Raw genomic sequence first — 15,117 nt, 5'->3', positions numbered from 1 at the left:
GAGAACTGCGCACACTGCAACCAACCATAACCAGCACAGCCCTGGTGCCATTCAGTCAACACTGCCCTGCTTCTTGGCAGCTCCTAACCTCTACTGTCTAGGGGCATAGCCTGGTTTAAACCAGGGACCTCCATAATGTAGAGCACATCCTGCATTCTCCATAGAAGCTCCCTCTCCAGAAAACATGTTCTTTACTTACCTATAGTCTGAGGATAATGGATGCCAAATCTAAATGGCTGGGGGTTTGAACCTGGGAGTGAGGCTACAGATATAATGTATGATGGAAAGAAACTAGACAAAAGACAATCAGCAGTTGTTAATTAAATGGTGTGGAACCCCCCCATTGGAAAGCTGTAATTATGTACTTAATCTCTATTATTAGCCTGCCACGTGAAGGAATAAGCTTAACACTGCTTACAGAAAAAGATTAAAAGATAGAATCTATTAAATAGGATTCATATTGCCTCACCTAGCACCACTACAGGCTTAAACACACCATTTCTACTAGCTAGAGAACTGGATGTACGAGCAAAGCTCATATTTTCAGACTTGTCAAAGACTAAAGGTTGTATTGTGCATAACAAATACCCGTCATTTGTAAATGATAAAATGTGTGCATTGCAGTGAGACTGGCCTGTTATTTTAGAAATCGCAGCTTGCTCAAATTAGTATGCATTTGAAATTAAATTGCTGCCAAGAGTAGCAGTGAGCTGGATGTTTCAGCCGATCTGTTTAATGAATGATCAGGTTTACAGACAGACCCTACTCTGTGCATTTCCCCCTAGCTGTGACAGAGAGACTGTTTACTATCTGATACTGCTGCTTATTTCCTTCCCTTATAGATATTTACATAGCCACAGTATAATATTAGCAAAAATAAATAAATAAAATGAGACCCTTCTTGAATATGTAAGACCCCGTTCACAGTCAAAACTAGTCCCGCTTTTCGACCCGGACTAACGCGGCCGAACTGTGACTGTGACGGTGACGGTGACGCGCCGGTGGAAAGCGTCAGCGTGTGACGCAACTCAAGCCCCGCCCCCAGAGAATAAACCCAATAAACGCGGGCAGCGACACAGCTGCACTGCAGGACAGTGTTGTCTCTATTGTTTCAATGTCAGATCGATCTGTAGCCTTAAATGTACTGATCCATTTCTCTAGCTCACATCTTTATATATATTATACAAGTCTAGGCTAAGTAATGAGTTCAAAATACTCGGTCGATTAAAATAAAAGTGTGTAGCTGGTAAACTTGCTATTGTTTGTTCTTGTACTAAGTATGATTGAAGTCTGAAATTTAACAGCATGCATTTTACACGTGGAAATTGCATTGTGACATTGTGAACGGGACCATAACTTTATTAATTATCCGAATTTTGCAGTAAAACGATATAAATTTAACCGAAGCAGGTTTCCATTCAAATCAGTGCATTTTAATACGAGACTAGTTGTTTACTATGCAATCCGAAATGCGATTATTTTGAGCTGAGCAGTACAATCTCAAATGCCGGCGTTAGAGGAGACAACTGGGCCGATGCAGAAATGAAAGCGCGGTTTACAATGAGGATGAAGATGAAGTTTAAACAGAAAGCGCAGGAACTGCAGCGCTGCTGTGATGTGACCACAGACGCGTCACAGAGGCTGCTTCCATGCACACGATTTACTGTGATTTAATGCAGATGTGCTAATAGAGGTGCTTCGCTTTCGGGTGGATTGTAACAGCACTTTTAGACTTGCAGAACCGAAGACAGACATTTGAAAAGGGAAATATATGAATTGGATTCCCAATTGAACCAGCACATTTTTAATTATTTTAGAAAGCTTCGGCTGCAAAGGGTAAGATTACTTTCAAATAAAATATAGAACCGATCAATAGCCTATATATTTACATCAATATTAATAAGTTGTGATTATAAATACAGCGCATACACCTGTAAGCAGACCTAATGTCCTGCGTCACTGGTTTGTTTGAGCAGATGTTTTTTCCCGGCATGCATTTCGTTTAGGCCGCCCTTTCGCCGCATATGTGACGCACTGAGGCTCCTAAACCCGCAAGTGTGAACGGGGTGTCTGAAAAAAGCCGGCCTAAATTTGAGGGGCCTAATAAGGTTGAACGGGGTCTAATACTGTAGTCTAGATCCTGTGCCTTAAAGGGAAAGTTTAATTCGCTTACATCACTATAAATGTGGCCCACTGAGAGACTTTTTGTTAACCCTGACTTTGCGGAACCATGTCACACCTTTCAAAGCAACGGAGATTTGACAGATATGATCCCCCTACATACTACAAACCGTTTCATTCCACTTATTGTACGGAATTGTTCAAATATGGAAAATAAATCATGTATTTAATTTATTTCATTTTTATTTTTATATATTTTTTGCTCAGTCAATGCTGCTGCAGGTTGAATTGCCAATTAACAGCCATTGAGTAGTTCTTGAAGACAGGGAGAAAATAGAATATGTTTTTTTTGGCATGCATGCATGTTATTTGTTTGGTAATGTGGATGTTATACCTGCACACTTTAGGTCAAACGCAGTGAATATGCTCTCCATGTGTGATATACTCTCTGTACCCTTCAAACCTTTAAATGAATTTCAGCTCCAATTTGTCATTCACTGATGCATGTCGGTTTTGCTGTGTTTAGAAATGCCAGGAAATTAGTTGCAATGGAGTTCTAATACTGTATAAATTTCCATGATGAATTAAACATGATATCTCTACTGACAGTTAAATAAGCTTTGCCTTAACAGAAACAGAATTATTTTAGCTCAGCTCTAATACTAAAAGTATTTGTTTTAGTATTTAGTGTTTTTTTTTCCTTCAGAACTTTAACATTTCTTCTTTCTTTCTGTCGAAGAGGTCACTATAAAATGTGAGAGAATGCTCATTGCATTTTAAAGATGAGGAATTTTAAATAAAAGTACAGTAGTATAACAATACACATCTGCCTCTTTGTTCTTAAACAGTATGAAATTCAGCCTGGGTCTAATTTTCATGTCACTTGTCTTATGTGATGATGCAGGATTCTGGGAAAATTGCAGTGTGATAGCTTCTGTTGTCTTCTATCCCTTTATTATCGAAAGGTCACAGCATACTGCAGAACATATATTTAACAGTGCCAGCTGCAAGAGCTTCACACTCACTAAACCCTCCTTTTTATATAAATTCCTGTTTCAATCTGAATAATTTGTGGTGTTCAAAAGCTGTAATTACCTCCCTGTCCCTGTGTTAATATTTGTCACCTGCCTCATGGAAATCCATTGTACAGTATTGTGACCTTATCACAGCTCAGGGCCCATGTTTCAGCACTTTTTCAATATTGGTTCTGATACACCAGAGAGGCGCTCACATTATAGAAAATATTCTCAGCTGATGATTGGCTATAATGATGTTCTGAGTCATGCTCTGTGTGACATTTCATAGAATATGTAACATATCCCAGCCTTTGCAGCAGTAAAGCTTTAGAAAACTCAATTCCACCTCCTCAGAAAGCACAGCAGCAATTAACATTTGACAGTTTCAAGTGTCTGTTCTTTCAAGGGCAGGGATGTAACACTGTCCAGTGATTGGAGATCTGGTGTTTTTTTGTTCCATTTCAAGCTCTCAGATACCTAATCAGTCTAATTATTTGTATAATTGGATTTGGCAATTATTTTGGTGTTGGCTTTAGTGGTACTGTATCTTGAATCAAATGTCTTAAATGATCTGCTACAAAAGACTTTTGGAAAAAACCTTTAACATCTTATTGTGCAATTAATGAGATTGACCCTGTGGCCCCCAGTGACTAAATGTTTAACACTCCTGGTCTAGAGGGATTATCATTTTATCATCCCTTTACTTTAAGGGGAGTTACTTTTTTTTAACATAGGAATTTGTTTCCGATTTCTATGGTCGAAAGAACAGGATCAGAATTGTACTACTTTCCAATGTGTTTTCCCTGTAATCTTTTGAATTCAGTTCTTAAAATAAAATAATGCAATCTTTTTCCTTCTGTGTCATTTCAGGTGACAGACCCACAATGAGCAAGCTGTGGGTTGCCCCCCCAGAGATCAAACTCTGTAGCAAGTTGATCCAGTGAAGACTTGTCATTTCTTGTATTTGTGAATACGGTTGTTTTTGAGGTCTTTTCCTTGCCATCATGGAGGTTGAAGGTGTTGCAGTTGGTAATCTGATAGACTTCGATGCTGAACCGTGCGAGACTCCGCCTGCTGTGACAGCGCAACAGAACACCAGTTACTTTGACATGGACTCCTTCGGGACAGGAGCTGCAGTCCCCGAGGAGAGCCAGGATTCGGTCTTGAATGGCAACGAACACTATCAGACAGACTCCTTTGTCCCTGACCCTGGAGAGGACACGATGGAGGAAGCTGTTGTGAGCACTGAGGGCCAACCGGATGATGGGGCTTATGTTACAGAAGCCACTGTGGATGACGGCTACGAGCCCGAGAGCGTTCACACCTCGGAGGTGCCGGTTGAGAGCAGGACCCACGCAGAGGACCCGGGAAACGAGAGTGAGGCCACGGAGTCGGCAGACAGTGAACATGAGGCTACAGACTCCCCCTCCCACGGGGGCTGGAGTACTTCGCGCCGCTCCTCCTCCAATGAGTCATTTTCCTCCAATCAGAGTGCTGAGTCTGTGGAGGACGAGGAGTCGGCTGAGCGCAGGGAGTTCATGAAGGCCTATGTGGAGAAGATGTTTCATGGACGGTGAGTGAGTGATGGGCACCTTGTTAGACGGTAGCACTGTTTACGGTAAGTAGGGGTAAGCAAATCCTTGGCACTTGGTTTGGAATGATCCTTCAAGTATGTAGACCGTGATAGTGGATCTTCAGCAACAGGGTCAAACAAATTCATAATGGTCATGCATGCAGCAGTGTGTCATTTAAAAATAAATAAAATAGGGTAGTATCCTCCTGGATTTGTTTTGAGAGAAACTAGGAAAACGGTGCACTAGGTCACTGATTCGTAGGGGGGATTCAGTCTGCTGTTGCCCTTAGTTTGTCCACACGCAGTTCAAGTCAGTTACTCACTAAGCATTCAGACATTATATTTCTCTTTGCAACATAAAGTTTGAACTGCCGACTAATGGGAAGTAGCCACAGGAGTCCTACAAGATCAGGAATGTCATTACCCACGTGCCTGTGCTTGACTCGGCCTCATCTCCCAGGGCTGTTTTGAGACTGGCTGTAAACACAACATGGTTGGAGGAAAATGCTGTCTCCTGTGAAGGGCTTCATGGGTAACTAAATGTGACAGTTCTGAAGGAGCTAGAGATGAAACCCAATTCAGCAAAAGGTCACTTTGCTTCCTCAGAGCGGATTTCTCTGATATGGATACAGACTGAACACTTGCACGTCACACAGGGTTTGGGATTCAAGTTGTGATGGGGCTTAATGAGCTGCACCAGGAATGGTGTTTGTGGCAAAAGTGAAGGCCATTTAAGTTGCTTGCAAGAAAAAAATTATTTGTTCATTTCTCAAAACTTACACGGCACTGCTTTACACAATATGTGTCTGGGAGAAGTTGTTGATGGAACAGGATACCCCAGTCATTCATTTCCTCACATTCAATGAATGAGACTACAGTCTGCTGCCTGTCTCATTGCTAATGAGCCTCACAAACATTACCTTGTATTTGTTGCGTAATTCATTTTCCAAATGGTCTTGCATTAATTACAAGCAATTACGATGATACATTAGTACAGCTCCCCGTGACCTCAATAACCTATGTTGCATAATTGAAGCTGGTTAGTGTGTATACACACACACACACACAGCATCCTGTAGCCAGCATATACTCTAGCATATACACTATAACAAAAACCCTTTTGAAAGAACCCTAAAACATTTGCTAATGGGTAGAAGTCAGGATTTGCTTGCAGTCATAGATCACTGATCACTGAAGATCTCACAGATCATTCTGAAATCAGCCAGTGCTTTACAGTTTATATGGTTATGACAGCAGGTGTCAGATTTATTAAAAATGTTGCACCAAACTAATATTTCTGTGTATGTGTAACTTTCCAAGGCATCTTAGATGTGTTTGCATGTGTACAGAAATATGACTGTGGTGACAACTGTGGTGTCTCTGGTTAAGAAATTCATTGTTTTTAACTTGCTTTTGTTCTCTTTTGCAGGGATGAGTTTGAACAGGAGGAGAAGGCTCGGTTTGGAGAGCTATGCAGTGGAGAGAATGGCAAAGGCAGGGAGTGGTTCGCCAAATACGTCAGCGCTCAGGTAAAAAATGGTTGAGGTTGACTGGGGGATACTCTGTGCACTGCCATGCCAAAAATACCCTCCTGTTTAACAGTAATTGTCTGCTACACTTCCTTGTCTGTTGTAAGGCTTCAGATAGTGCTGTTTGTGTCTACTCTGATTTGTGATTTGTGTTGTGCTGCAAGCTATCTCCGTCTCACAGCTGTTACTTTGAATGTAGTAGGACTATGTACTAATGCACATTCTGTGTTTATGCAGTGTCTTTTTAGGGACCTTTTTAGATGGCAGCCTTCCTGTCGTTATACCTTTTTCAGTCTGCTGCAGCAGAATGTGTGCAGCATCCAGCCATATACACACAAAGCACTGAGCCATAAATTCAACTGCCTCTTCACATCAGCCAATAATTGCATGCAGTGGAAGTTTACACTCAAGTAAACATGTTATGAGGGTAAAATAGATAAGTCAAAAACCATCAGTGTAATTTCAGTGTGTATTATAGTTGGGAATTTTGTTTTATTAAAAAAAAACATATATTTGATGCATAATATATATAGGCCTAGTTGTTAGTGAAAATATTTTTCCCATTGATTTGAAAAGGGGGAATGACTTGAGTGCACTATATAACAAAATAAACACATTTGAATTGCATTGAAAGATATTAAAACCCAGTGTTTAATAATATATATGCATGGAACATCTTTTCACCAGTTGTAACTCTATAAGCACAGCTTTAGCAAAGATAACTTGCAGACATTGTACTTTCTGTATTTTGTATATACTTCACAAGTAATAATGAAAGAAGGAGGATAATGTCTTTAACTTTTGCCAAAAAATAATTATTAAAGCTGGTATTAAATACATTTAATAGACCATAACTGATTTCAGTGTTAATCTGATCATAACACATTAATCTGCAGTGTACTGGAAGGACAAATAACTTGCTTGCCAAGATAACAAAAGTAGGACTGGAATAGACAGTTATGCATTTTAGAGGGACGATTATTTTTTAATCTGCTTAGATACAATTTTTAGAGTTGTCATGTCATGCAAAACCCTACAATTGAATATAAAAACTTTAAAACACAATAATCCACAAAATCAGTGAAATACTTCTGAGATCTGCAGACAGGGAGGATTGAGATATAAATATGCTTTTCTTCTGTCCACAGCGCTGTAATTCGAAATGCGTCTCAGAGCAGACCTTCTACAGGCTGGTGCAGTCCTTTGCTGTTGTTCTGTTTGAGTAAGTCTGTGTTTTATAATATGCGATCTTTATCTTTTAACTCTCAATTATGAAAGCAGACAGTGCTGAAACACACCTAATGTGTCCAGTTGAAGTGATTGAGAAAACTGCAAATGATTTGGGGATCATTCAAATGGACCATTAGAATCTCCATAAAGAGAAGATGTGTTGCTTAAACTTGCAAACTACAATTCATCTCCTTCCTCCAAGAGATCTTAAGTGGTTCAGGGTATTTTCTTTCCTCACTCTTGTATTAACATGATAAAACTCTTGTCTAGGCAATAATCTGTTATTTTATTTATGTAGGCCTATTTATTATTAATAGCATACATCTCTCAATATCTCATCTTTCATTAAGTTTGTAACAGTTTTGCGTTAGTGGTTCTTGGTTCACAGTTGTGTGTTATTATCTGTAGCACACAGTTTGGTGAAGACTTCTTTCAGACTCCCCTTCCGAGTTGGCCTTAATCTCCCAAAAGCTCTCCAACCCATCTTGGCTGATCTGTTTATTTCCGATCTCTGGTTTCCAGTTGCACATATTAATTTGTTGAAAAAACACACGGTTGCTGATGTAGTCTGATGCAGTCCCCGGCTGTGTAAATTTTATTAAGTGTGTATGTACCCCATATATTTATAGATTTAAAAATGTAATTGCATAAGTAAGAAAGTAAATTACTGAGGCTGGAGATCGAAGCAAGCTCTGTATTTTTAGATGTCATCATAATGCCCTGCTTTAACTTACCTTAATGAGTATTAAAAGCATAATGGATGAAAAACTGTCTATACCTACATATGAGTTCTTACAAAATGTCATTAGACATGAGCTGCTTGACTCTGCTCCTTTACTCAGCACTGCATCAGTCCACTTTCTGTCCTGGAGGAAGAGGGGAACAGGCTTGTGGCTCTAGTACACAATAATGTAGAAATGGCTGCTGCAGGGTTTTATTTATCTTACCATGAGGAAGTCTTGTATTACAGATAGTGGGGCCTGTGAAACCACTGTCACATCCCAAGGATAGCCAGTGAATATGTGCCTTCATGGCTCTGCACGACAGTGAAGTGCTTCTGAGAGGTCCTTTGACTTTGTGGAGACCTTCAGTTTTAACATTAATGCAGAGTGCATAGTCCTGTTTGTAAAGGAAGTGCACTGTGTTTATGAAAGTACAAATTATGTTGTATTGATAAGAAACCATGAATCCTCATACATCAGTTTCTTAAATCGCACAATTCCTGATAAAAAGACCTTGACATATCGCATAATTTGGATACTAGAAGGATCAAGGAATTTCAAATTTAGTACACATCTGGTAGTGTTGGTGAAGATGTTCAATAATGGTGAAAGCTTCATGTTTCGTGATGTTTTACACTGAAAACAGATGTACTTATTGCTATAGTGGTGGGCACGGACTTTGTGACACAGGCATGAACTTCAATTTTGTTCTGCTTAAAATAGAAGCCTCTAATTCCAGCAATGGCAGTATCTACAGACCTTGTCAACAACAAATGTTGCAATCTGTCTCGCACCTGTCACATGTTTCGTACATCACCTCTAAGGTGGGGGAGCAGCAGCAATAAAAGCCAAACGGGTAATTGACATATGACTCCACTTGATTACAGTACCCCAGCATTCACAGTACAACGACAATATGAGTGTATGGATGATTATTGGATTTCCTGATTGTTTTAATATTTTCTCAAGACCAAACTGCATAAAAGGCTGCGGGGAGACTTGTTATGTTAATCTGAGTTCTCTTGATGTAGCATTATGCTTCTGACTCTGAAAACAGGATGCAAGATGCTGAGACATCTGTCTGACTGCAAGAGCCTCCAATCAGCTATAATTACAAGCAGAATATCTGTAATCCAGGCTCCATGAAAAAGTGATTGTGTCAGGAAACAGCTGTGAGGGTCCTCTTTTTCTTGTAGGCAGGTTCTTGTTTCTGACTCTTGGAATTACTGATGTGAGCTCAGAAATTACAGATTTCATTTGGATCTGACTTTATTCTTCGGTGCTTCTTGCATTTACAGTTCTTCATTCGATCTAGCCTCTAACTGATGGATGGAAGTTATTGTTTATTTTATATTGTGTACCTGTCATAATAATCTGTCACAATTAGCATTATCTTTTTTTTTTTCTTTGAGAAACTTTCAATTCTTCAGTTGAGGTATGTTCCATGTTGAAAACTTGATCTAAGGTAATTATCACTAGCATTCTCCCTTAGGCACTCTAGCAAACAAATCACACATCATCACAGAACCAGGAGATAGACATTATTTCCTCTGCTAGTCATTTCCAACTGATATAGTTAATGTAATGCATTTGCGCAAGCAATTTATCTGTGAACTAAGTAGTAAAGTGCAATTGATTATAAATAAATATAACATTTCTTAACTAGATTTTTCTGTCAACACCTATTTTCACTTTCAAGTTCAGTGCACATAAACATAAAACAACTGAAGGCAGCTCAGTGCAGTGGCCTTAGCTGGCCCCTAGAAAAGAAAGAAAAAAACAAAAACATCTGTCAAATTCTTGTTTCGTGCCCAGCTTCGTCCGTCCGCACATATTTTTGTCTACATAATATCTCTGGCCTTTCTTGATAACATAAACAGTCCATGACTCTCCATGGTGATACACAATTATTTTGTTACATTATTCAGTCGTAAATGGGGGGCACTGTTTGCTTATCATTTTAAAGCTGGTGTTAGAATATCTGTTGACAGCAAATAGTGTTAATGCTGACAGCCTGAGGCTTGGAGAGGCAGTTAAATGCTAAATGCCCATTTTCCTGTGCTGTACAAATGCTAATACAAGGTTTGTGTTTTGTTTTAGGTGCTACCAGATGGATGACTACGGTCCTGCCAAAAACCTCATGACTATGTGTTTCACTTATTACCATTTGGGTAAGGCATTCAGAGATGACTGTTTTGGTAGAACTGATTCTTCTTTTGTTGTAGAAATCAATTGTTGCAAAATTAGCCACACAGCAATTGTCTTTGACTGCATAACCTTTTTGATAATTGATTTGTTAATTAAATGTACCTGAAGAAACATATATGCATCCATAATTTGTTCTTGTTCAGTAAGGATAACCAAGCTGAATTAGATGCTGAAACTTTTCAGCACTGTCTTTTTAAAATAGGGCATTAAAACATGACAGAGCATTTATCTTTATTTTGCATAACAAACAATTGAGCTTCAAATAATATGCTTATCCTGTTACAGTACTGTAACAAATCATTAAAAAAAAATATATATATATATATATATATATATATATATATATATATATATATGTTGGAACAGTTGAAAATACCTTTAAAACTCCCAACTATTTACTCTCATCAGAAATATCAAGTCAGACATTTTCAGACAGTTCTTTCTAACATTCAGCACTCCCTCCTTGGGGTGCTAAATATATTTATTCTGTCCATTAGCCATCTACATATGTGACATTTTAGTAGTAAAGATTATAAACATTTGTTATTATTTCTTAGGCCTGCAAACTGTTTATTATATGTGTCTTGGGCTTTCTATGCTTTCCCCAGGTAAGATGCAGCTCTCCCCCACCGAGCTCCTGGAGAAGCCCATGGCTGGTGTGAACTCCTACATACAGACGGCCAACACCTGGCTCGCCGGCAAGAAGGACATCGCCGAGCGGCTCCTCAAGAACACCTCTGCCAAGACCGAGAACGTGAAGGGCTTCTTCGGAGGGCTGGAGAGCAAGCTGCGTGGACCAGCCCCCAAAAAGAATGAGTGAGTGTCACCCTGGTTTAAAAGAGAGATGAAAAATGGCGATGCGGTGAGTCATGAGGGATGAAGTCACCCACACAGCCTGCTTGCTGTAATGCAACATTTCTGAAGTTGTCAGTCTCTTGATCTGAACACTCCTCTCCATTTACTGAGCTCTGTTCTAGCAGGAGCAAGATTCAATGATTTTAATGTGCTTGTATACCAGCCTCATCAGGGGTCATGATTTAGTATTGTTGTTATTGCTTTTGCTGCTGCTGCTGTTTTGCTTTTGCTATTATAGCAGCCCCTAGCAGTTATGACGCACTCTTTATCATCTCTATCAGTGCCAGTTATAGTGCAGTGTGGCATTTTCAGTAGTCGGTACCTTCTCCCAGTAATCATTTAGTGTGATAATTTAGTAGTGTAATCATTTATAAATAGATTACTCTTCTGCTACGCTGTACTAAAATGCAAGTTTGGATACGAATCGAGCAGCGGATGGAACATGGTGTGTTTAATCACAGATGTTGAAAGCCTGGCTGCGTCATTGTGCAGACCTCCCTTATTATAGCGTGACGCCAGAGAATCAGTCACTCACTGAGTCACACTCGCTTCCACCGAGCAGCGGGAATCTGTTCAGTTCTCCTCCTGACTTCATCTTCATTTCACTGCGTGTTCTCTGTGCTGACAACTGTGGTGAGCTAGGAAGCCATGACAAATCAATCTTCACTTATTTCTTGCAATATAAAATATATATATATACACTCACCTAAAGGATTATTAGGAACACCTGTTGAATTTCTCATTAATGCAATTATCTAACCAACCAATCACATGGCAGTTGCTTCAATGCATTTAGGGGTGTGGTCCTGGTCAAGACAATCTCCTGAACTCCAAACTGAATGTCTGAATGGGAAAGAAAGGTGATTTAAGCAATTTTGAGCGTGGCATGGTTGTTGGTGCCAGACGGGCCGGTCTGAGTATTTCACAATCTGCTCAGTTACTGGGATTTTCACGCACAACCATTTCTAGGGTTTACAAAGAATGGTGTGAAAAGGGAAAAACATCCAGTATGCGGCAGTCCTGTGGGCGAAAATGCCTTGTTGATGCTAGAGGTCAGAGGAGAATGGGCCGACTGATTCAAGCTGATAGAAGAGCAACTTTGACTGAAATAAGCACTCGTTACAACCGAGGTATGCAGCAAAGCATTTGTGAAGCCACAACACGTACAACCTTGAGGCGGATGGGCTACAACAGCAGAAGACCCCACCGGGTACCACTCATCTCCACTACAAATAGGAGGCTACAATTTGCACAAGCTCACCAAAATTGGACAGTTGAAGACTGGAAAAATGTTGCCTGGTCTGATGAGTCTCGATTTCTGTTGAGACATTCAGATGGTAGAGTCAGAATTTGGCGTAAACAGAATGAGAACATGGATCCATCATGCCTTGTTACCACTGTGCAGGCTGGTGGTGGTGGTGTAATGGTGTGGGGGATGTTTTCTTGGCACACTTTAGGCCCCTTAGTGCCAATTGGGCATCGTTTAAATGCCACGGCCTACCTGAGCATTGTTTCTGACCATGTCCATCCCTTTATGACCACCATGTACCCATCCTCTGATGGCTACTTCCAGCAGGATAATGCACCATGTCACAAAGGTCGAATCATTTCAAATTGGTTTCTTGAACATGACAATGAGTTCACTGTACTAAACTGGCCCCCACAGTCACCAGATCTCAACCCAATAGAGCATCTTTGGGATGTGGTGGAACGGGAGCTTCGTGCCCTGGATGTGCATCCCACAAATCTCCATCAACTGCAAGATGCTATCCTATCAATATGGGCCAACATTTCTAAAGAATGCTTTCAGCACCTTGTTGAATCAATGCCACGTAGAATTAAGGCAGTTCTGAACACGAAAGGGGGTCAAACACAGTATTAGTATGGTGTTCCTAATAATCCTTTAGGTGAGTGTATATATATATATATATATATATATATATAAAATAAAAAATAAAATATATATTTTTATTTTTTATTTTGTATTCACAAGTTCAACTTCAAAGTCTTTAAAACAAATGGGATAAGGAAAAGGACATACTTTGTATTTGTGTTTTATAAAGGATTTGTTGTATTATCTAAGTCTTTAAAGTTCAGCTTTCAACATACACTGTATTCACTCCCCTTGGACTTTTCCCCATTTTGTTGTGTTACAATCTGAAATCTTGATGCATTTCTATTAGATTTTTTCGTCTTCTGATCTACAGGGCCTGCTCCACACTTTCAATGTGGGGAAGAAAGGGGGGTGGGGAGAAAAAATCAATCGATTGTAAATTTGAAGAAAGAACAATCCAGGTGTGCACACCTGTTAGAGATGTACCCCAAAAAACTCACAGCTCTAATTGGTCACAGCTCACAGCTCTATTGAGTATTGGGGGTGAATACTTACCTAACCAAGATATTTTAGTTTTTTATTTTTCCTTAACTGTTGTTTCACAATAAAAAATATCTTGCCTCTTCAAAGTGTTCAGTAGGTTGTGTCAGTCAAAGGGAAGAACATCTAATTTAAATGCATCAAATTTCAGTTTGTATGTCCAAGCGGGTTGAATACTTCCTAATGACACTGTATCCTCTCAAAACTGAACATTATGAAGCAGCATTAAAAAATACTGTAATCTCTTTGAGGTGCGGTGTACAAAAAAAATGCTTTTGTTTGCAACTAGGTTCAGTTTAGGCAGGTAGGTCATTTTGGAAACACAAAAAGAAACATTTAAACATAATATGTGGCCCAATACAGGGGGTTACAAATACTGTGTTATGAGGGAGCACTGCATTATTATTTATAATATATAGGTAGTTGTTGTTGCCAATATTTCAGATCATTCTTATAATTGTTTTTATAAACAAGACGAGTCAGACTGCTGCTTGTGGGTGAATGTGATTCAAGGGGATTGAAAAACAGGATCAGACAGACAGCCATAGTGCTGTCTAGCCTGAGACCTGGATTTGTGTTCTGTTGTTTTTTAATTTAGTCTTTTTCTTTTTTTTTCTTCACAGTGATGTGGAGAATAAAACTGAAGGGAAGCCCAAAAAAACTGGTATGTCATAATTATTTTTCTTCAATATTTTAACAACTTCAGTTGGGTTTGACATTAAGGGTTGCCAAACAGATAGCTCCTAAAACATATGCGGAGGCGTGACATAATTAAACAGACAGCCTCTAACACTCAAACAGTCAGAAGAAAATTACATATTTACGAGAGGTTATAACTGGTACGGGCCACTGACTGAGGAATCACTAAGCATATCTTTGCTTGGCCTTCCTTCTGCCCCATTTACTCATTCAATTCTATACAGAACGCAGAAACCAAACATGGTATTACCTAAAAAAGTGTATTTAACATGTACAACGTGAATGTATAGTGATGATGTTTTGTTTGTCACAGTTGTGTAGAAAGGCCATATTTTATTGAACATGTTCAGAAGTCCTCGTTTTGTGGGAAGAAAAACATCAACCCCAGTGTCCTTCAAGAGGCATTACATGCTCCTTTTGCTGGGCAAGGGCTTTGGATTTATTTCCCAGGCCTATAGCTGAGACATGAGAGATTGTTTCACTGAGGCAGAATTACAGACAAAGCAGGAAAGACACTGTAAGAGAGGTAGACCCTTCAGTGCAGGGTACTTCACTAAAGACCGTGAAAAACCTTAGCCAGGCAAACATTAATATTCCTCCAGTGTGTCTCTTCTCATCCTGCGCTGCTCTGCAAGCAAATCTGAGGTCTGAGTCAGAAGCTATTGTAAATGGAATAGCTAATTATCCTACCACGAAATATGTATCAAATATGGAATCCATTTAATCCTCATTTATGTTTGAGCATGTCATGTGTATTATAGCTCAGCTGAGATTCCTTGCTTGTTAGGTT

General features: G+C 39.5%; 1 protein-coding gene across 2 annotated transcripts in view; it reads left to right on the top strand.

The window, feature by feature from the left end:
• The window catches only part of kiaa0513 (KIAA0513 ortholog), a 44,476-nt gene that overhangs the window by 17,757 nt on the left and 11,602 nt on the right, over nucleotides 1-15,117 (top strand). For both annotated transcript variants that reach the window (XM_066713965.1, XM_066713964.1), the window contains exons 2-7: nucleotides 4,008-4,710; nucleotides 6,140-6,239; nucleotides 7,388-7,461; nucleotides 10,292-10,362; nucleotides 11,008-11,215; nucleotides 14,252-14,292. In XM_066713965.1, coding sequence (XP_066570062.1) covers nucleotides 4,142-4,710; nucleotides 6,140-6,239; nucleotides 7,388-7,461; nucleotides 10,292-10,362; nucleotides 11,008-11,215; nucleotides 14,252-14,292 — 1,063 coding nt within the window. In that variant the 5' untranslated portion in view covers nucleotides 4,008-4,141. The remainder of the gene's footprint in view (nucleotides 1-4,007; nucleotides 4,711-6,139; nucleotides 6,240-7,387; nucleotides 7,462-10,291; nucleotides 10,363-11,007; nucleotides 11,216-14,251; nucleotides 14,293-15,117) is intronic.

The sequence above is a fragment of the Amia ocellicauda genome, chromosome 9 (assembly GCF_036373705.1).
Source record: "Amia ocellicauda isolate fAmiCal2 chromosome 9, fAmiCal2.hap1, whole genome shotgun sequence".
Taxonomy (NCBI): domain Eukaryota; kingdom Metazoa; phylum Chordata; class Actinopteri; order Amiiformes; family Amiidae; genus Amia; species Amia ocellicauda.
This window is presented reverse-complemented; position numbering and strand designations above follow the sequence as displayed.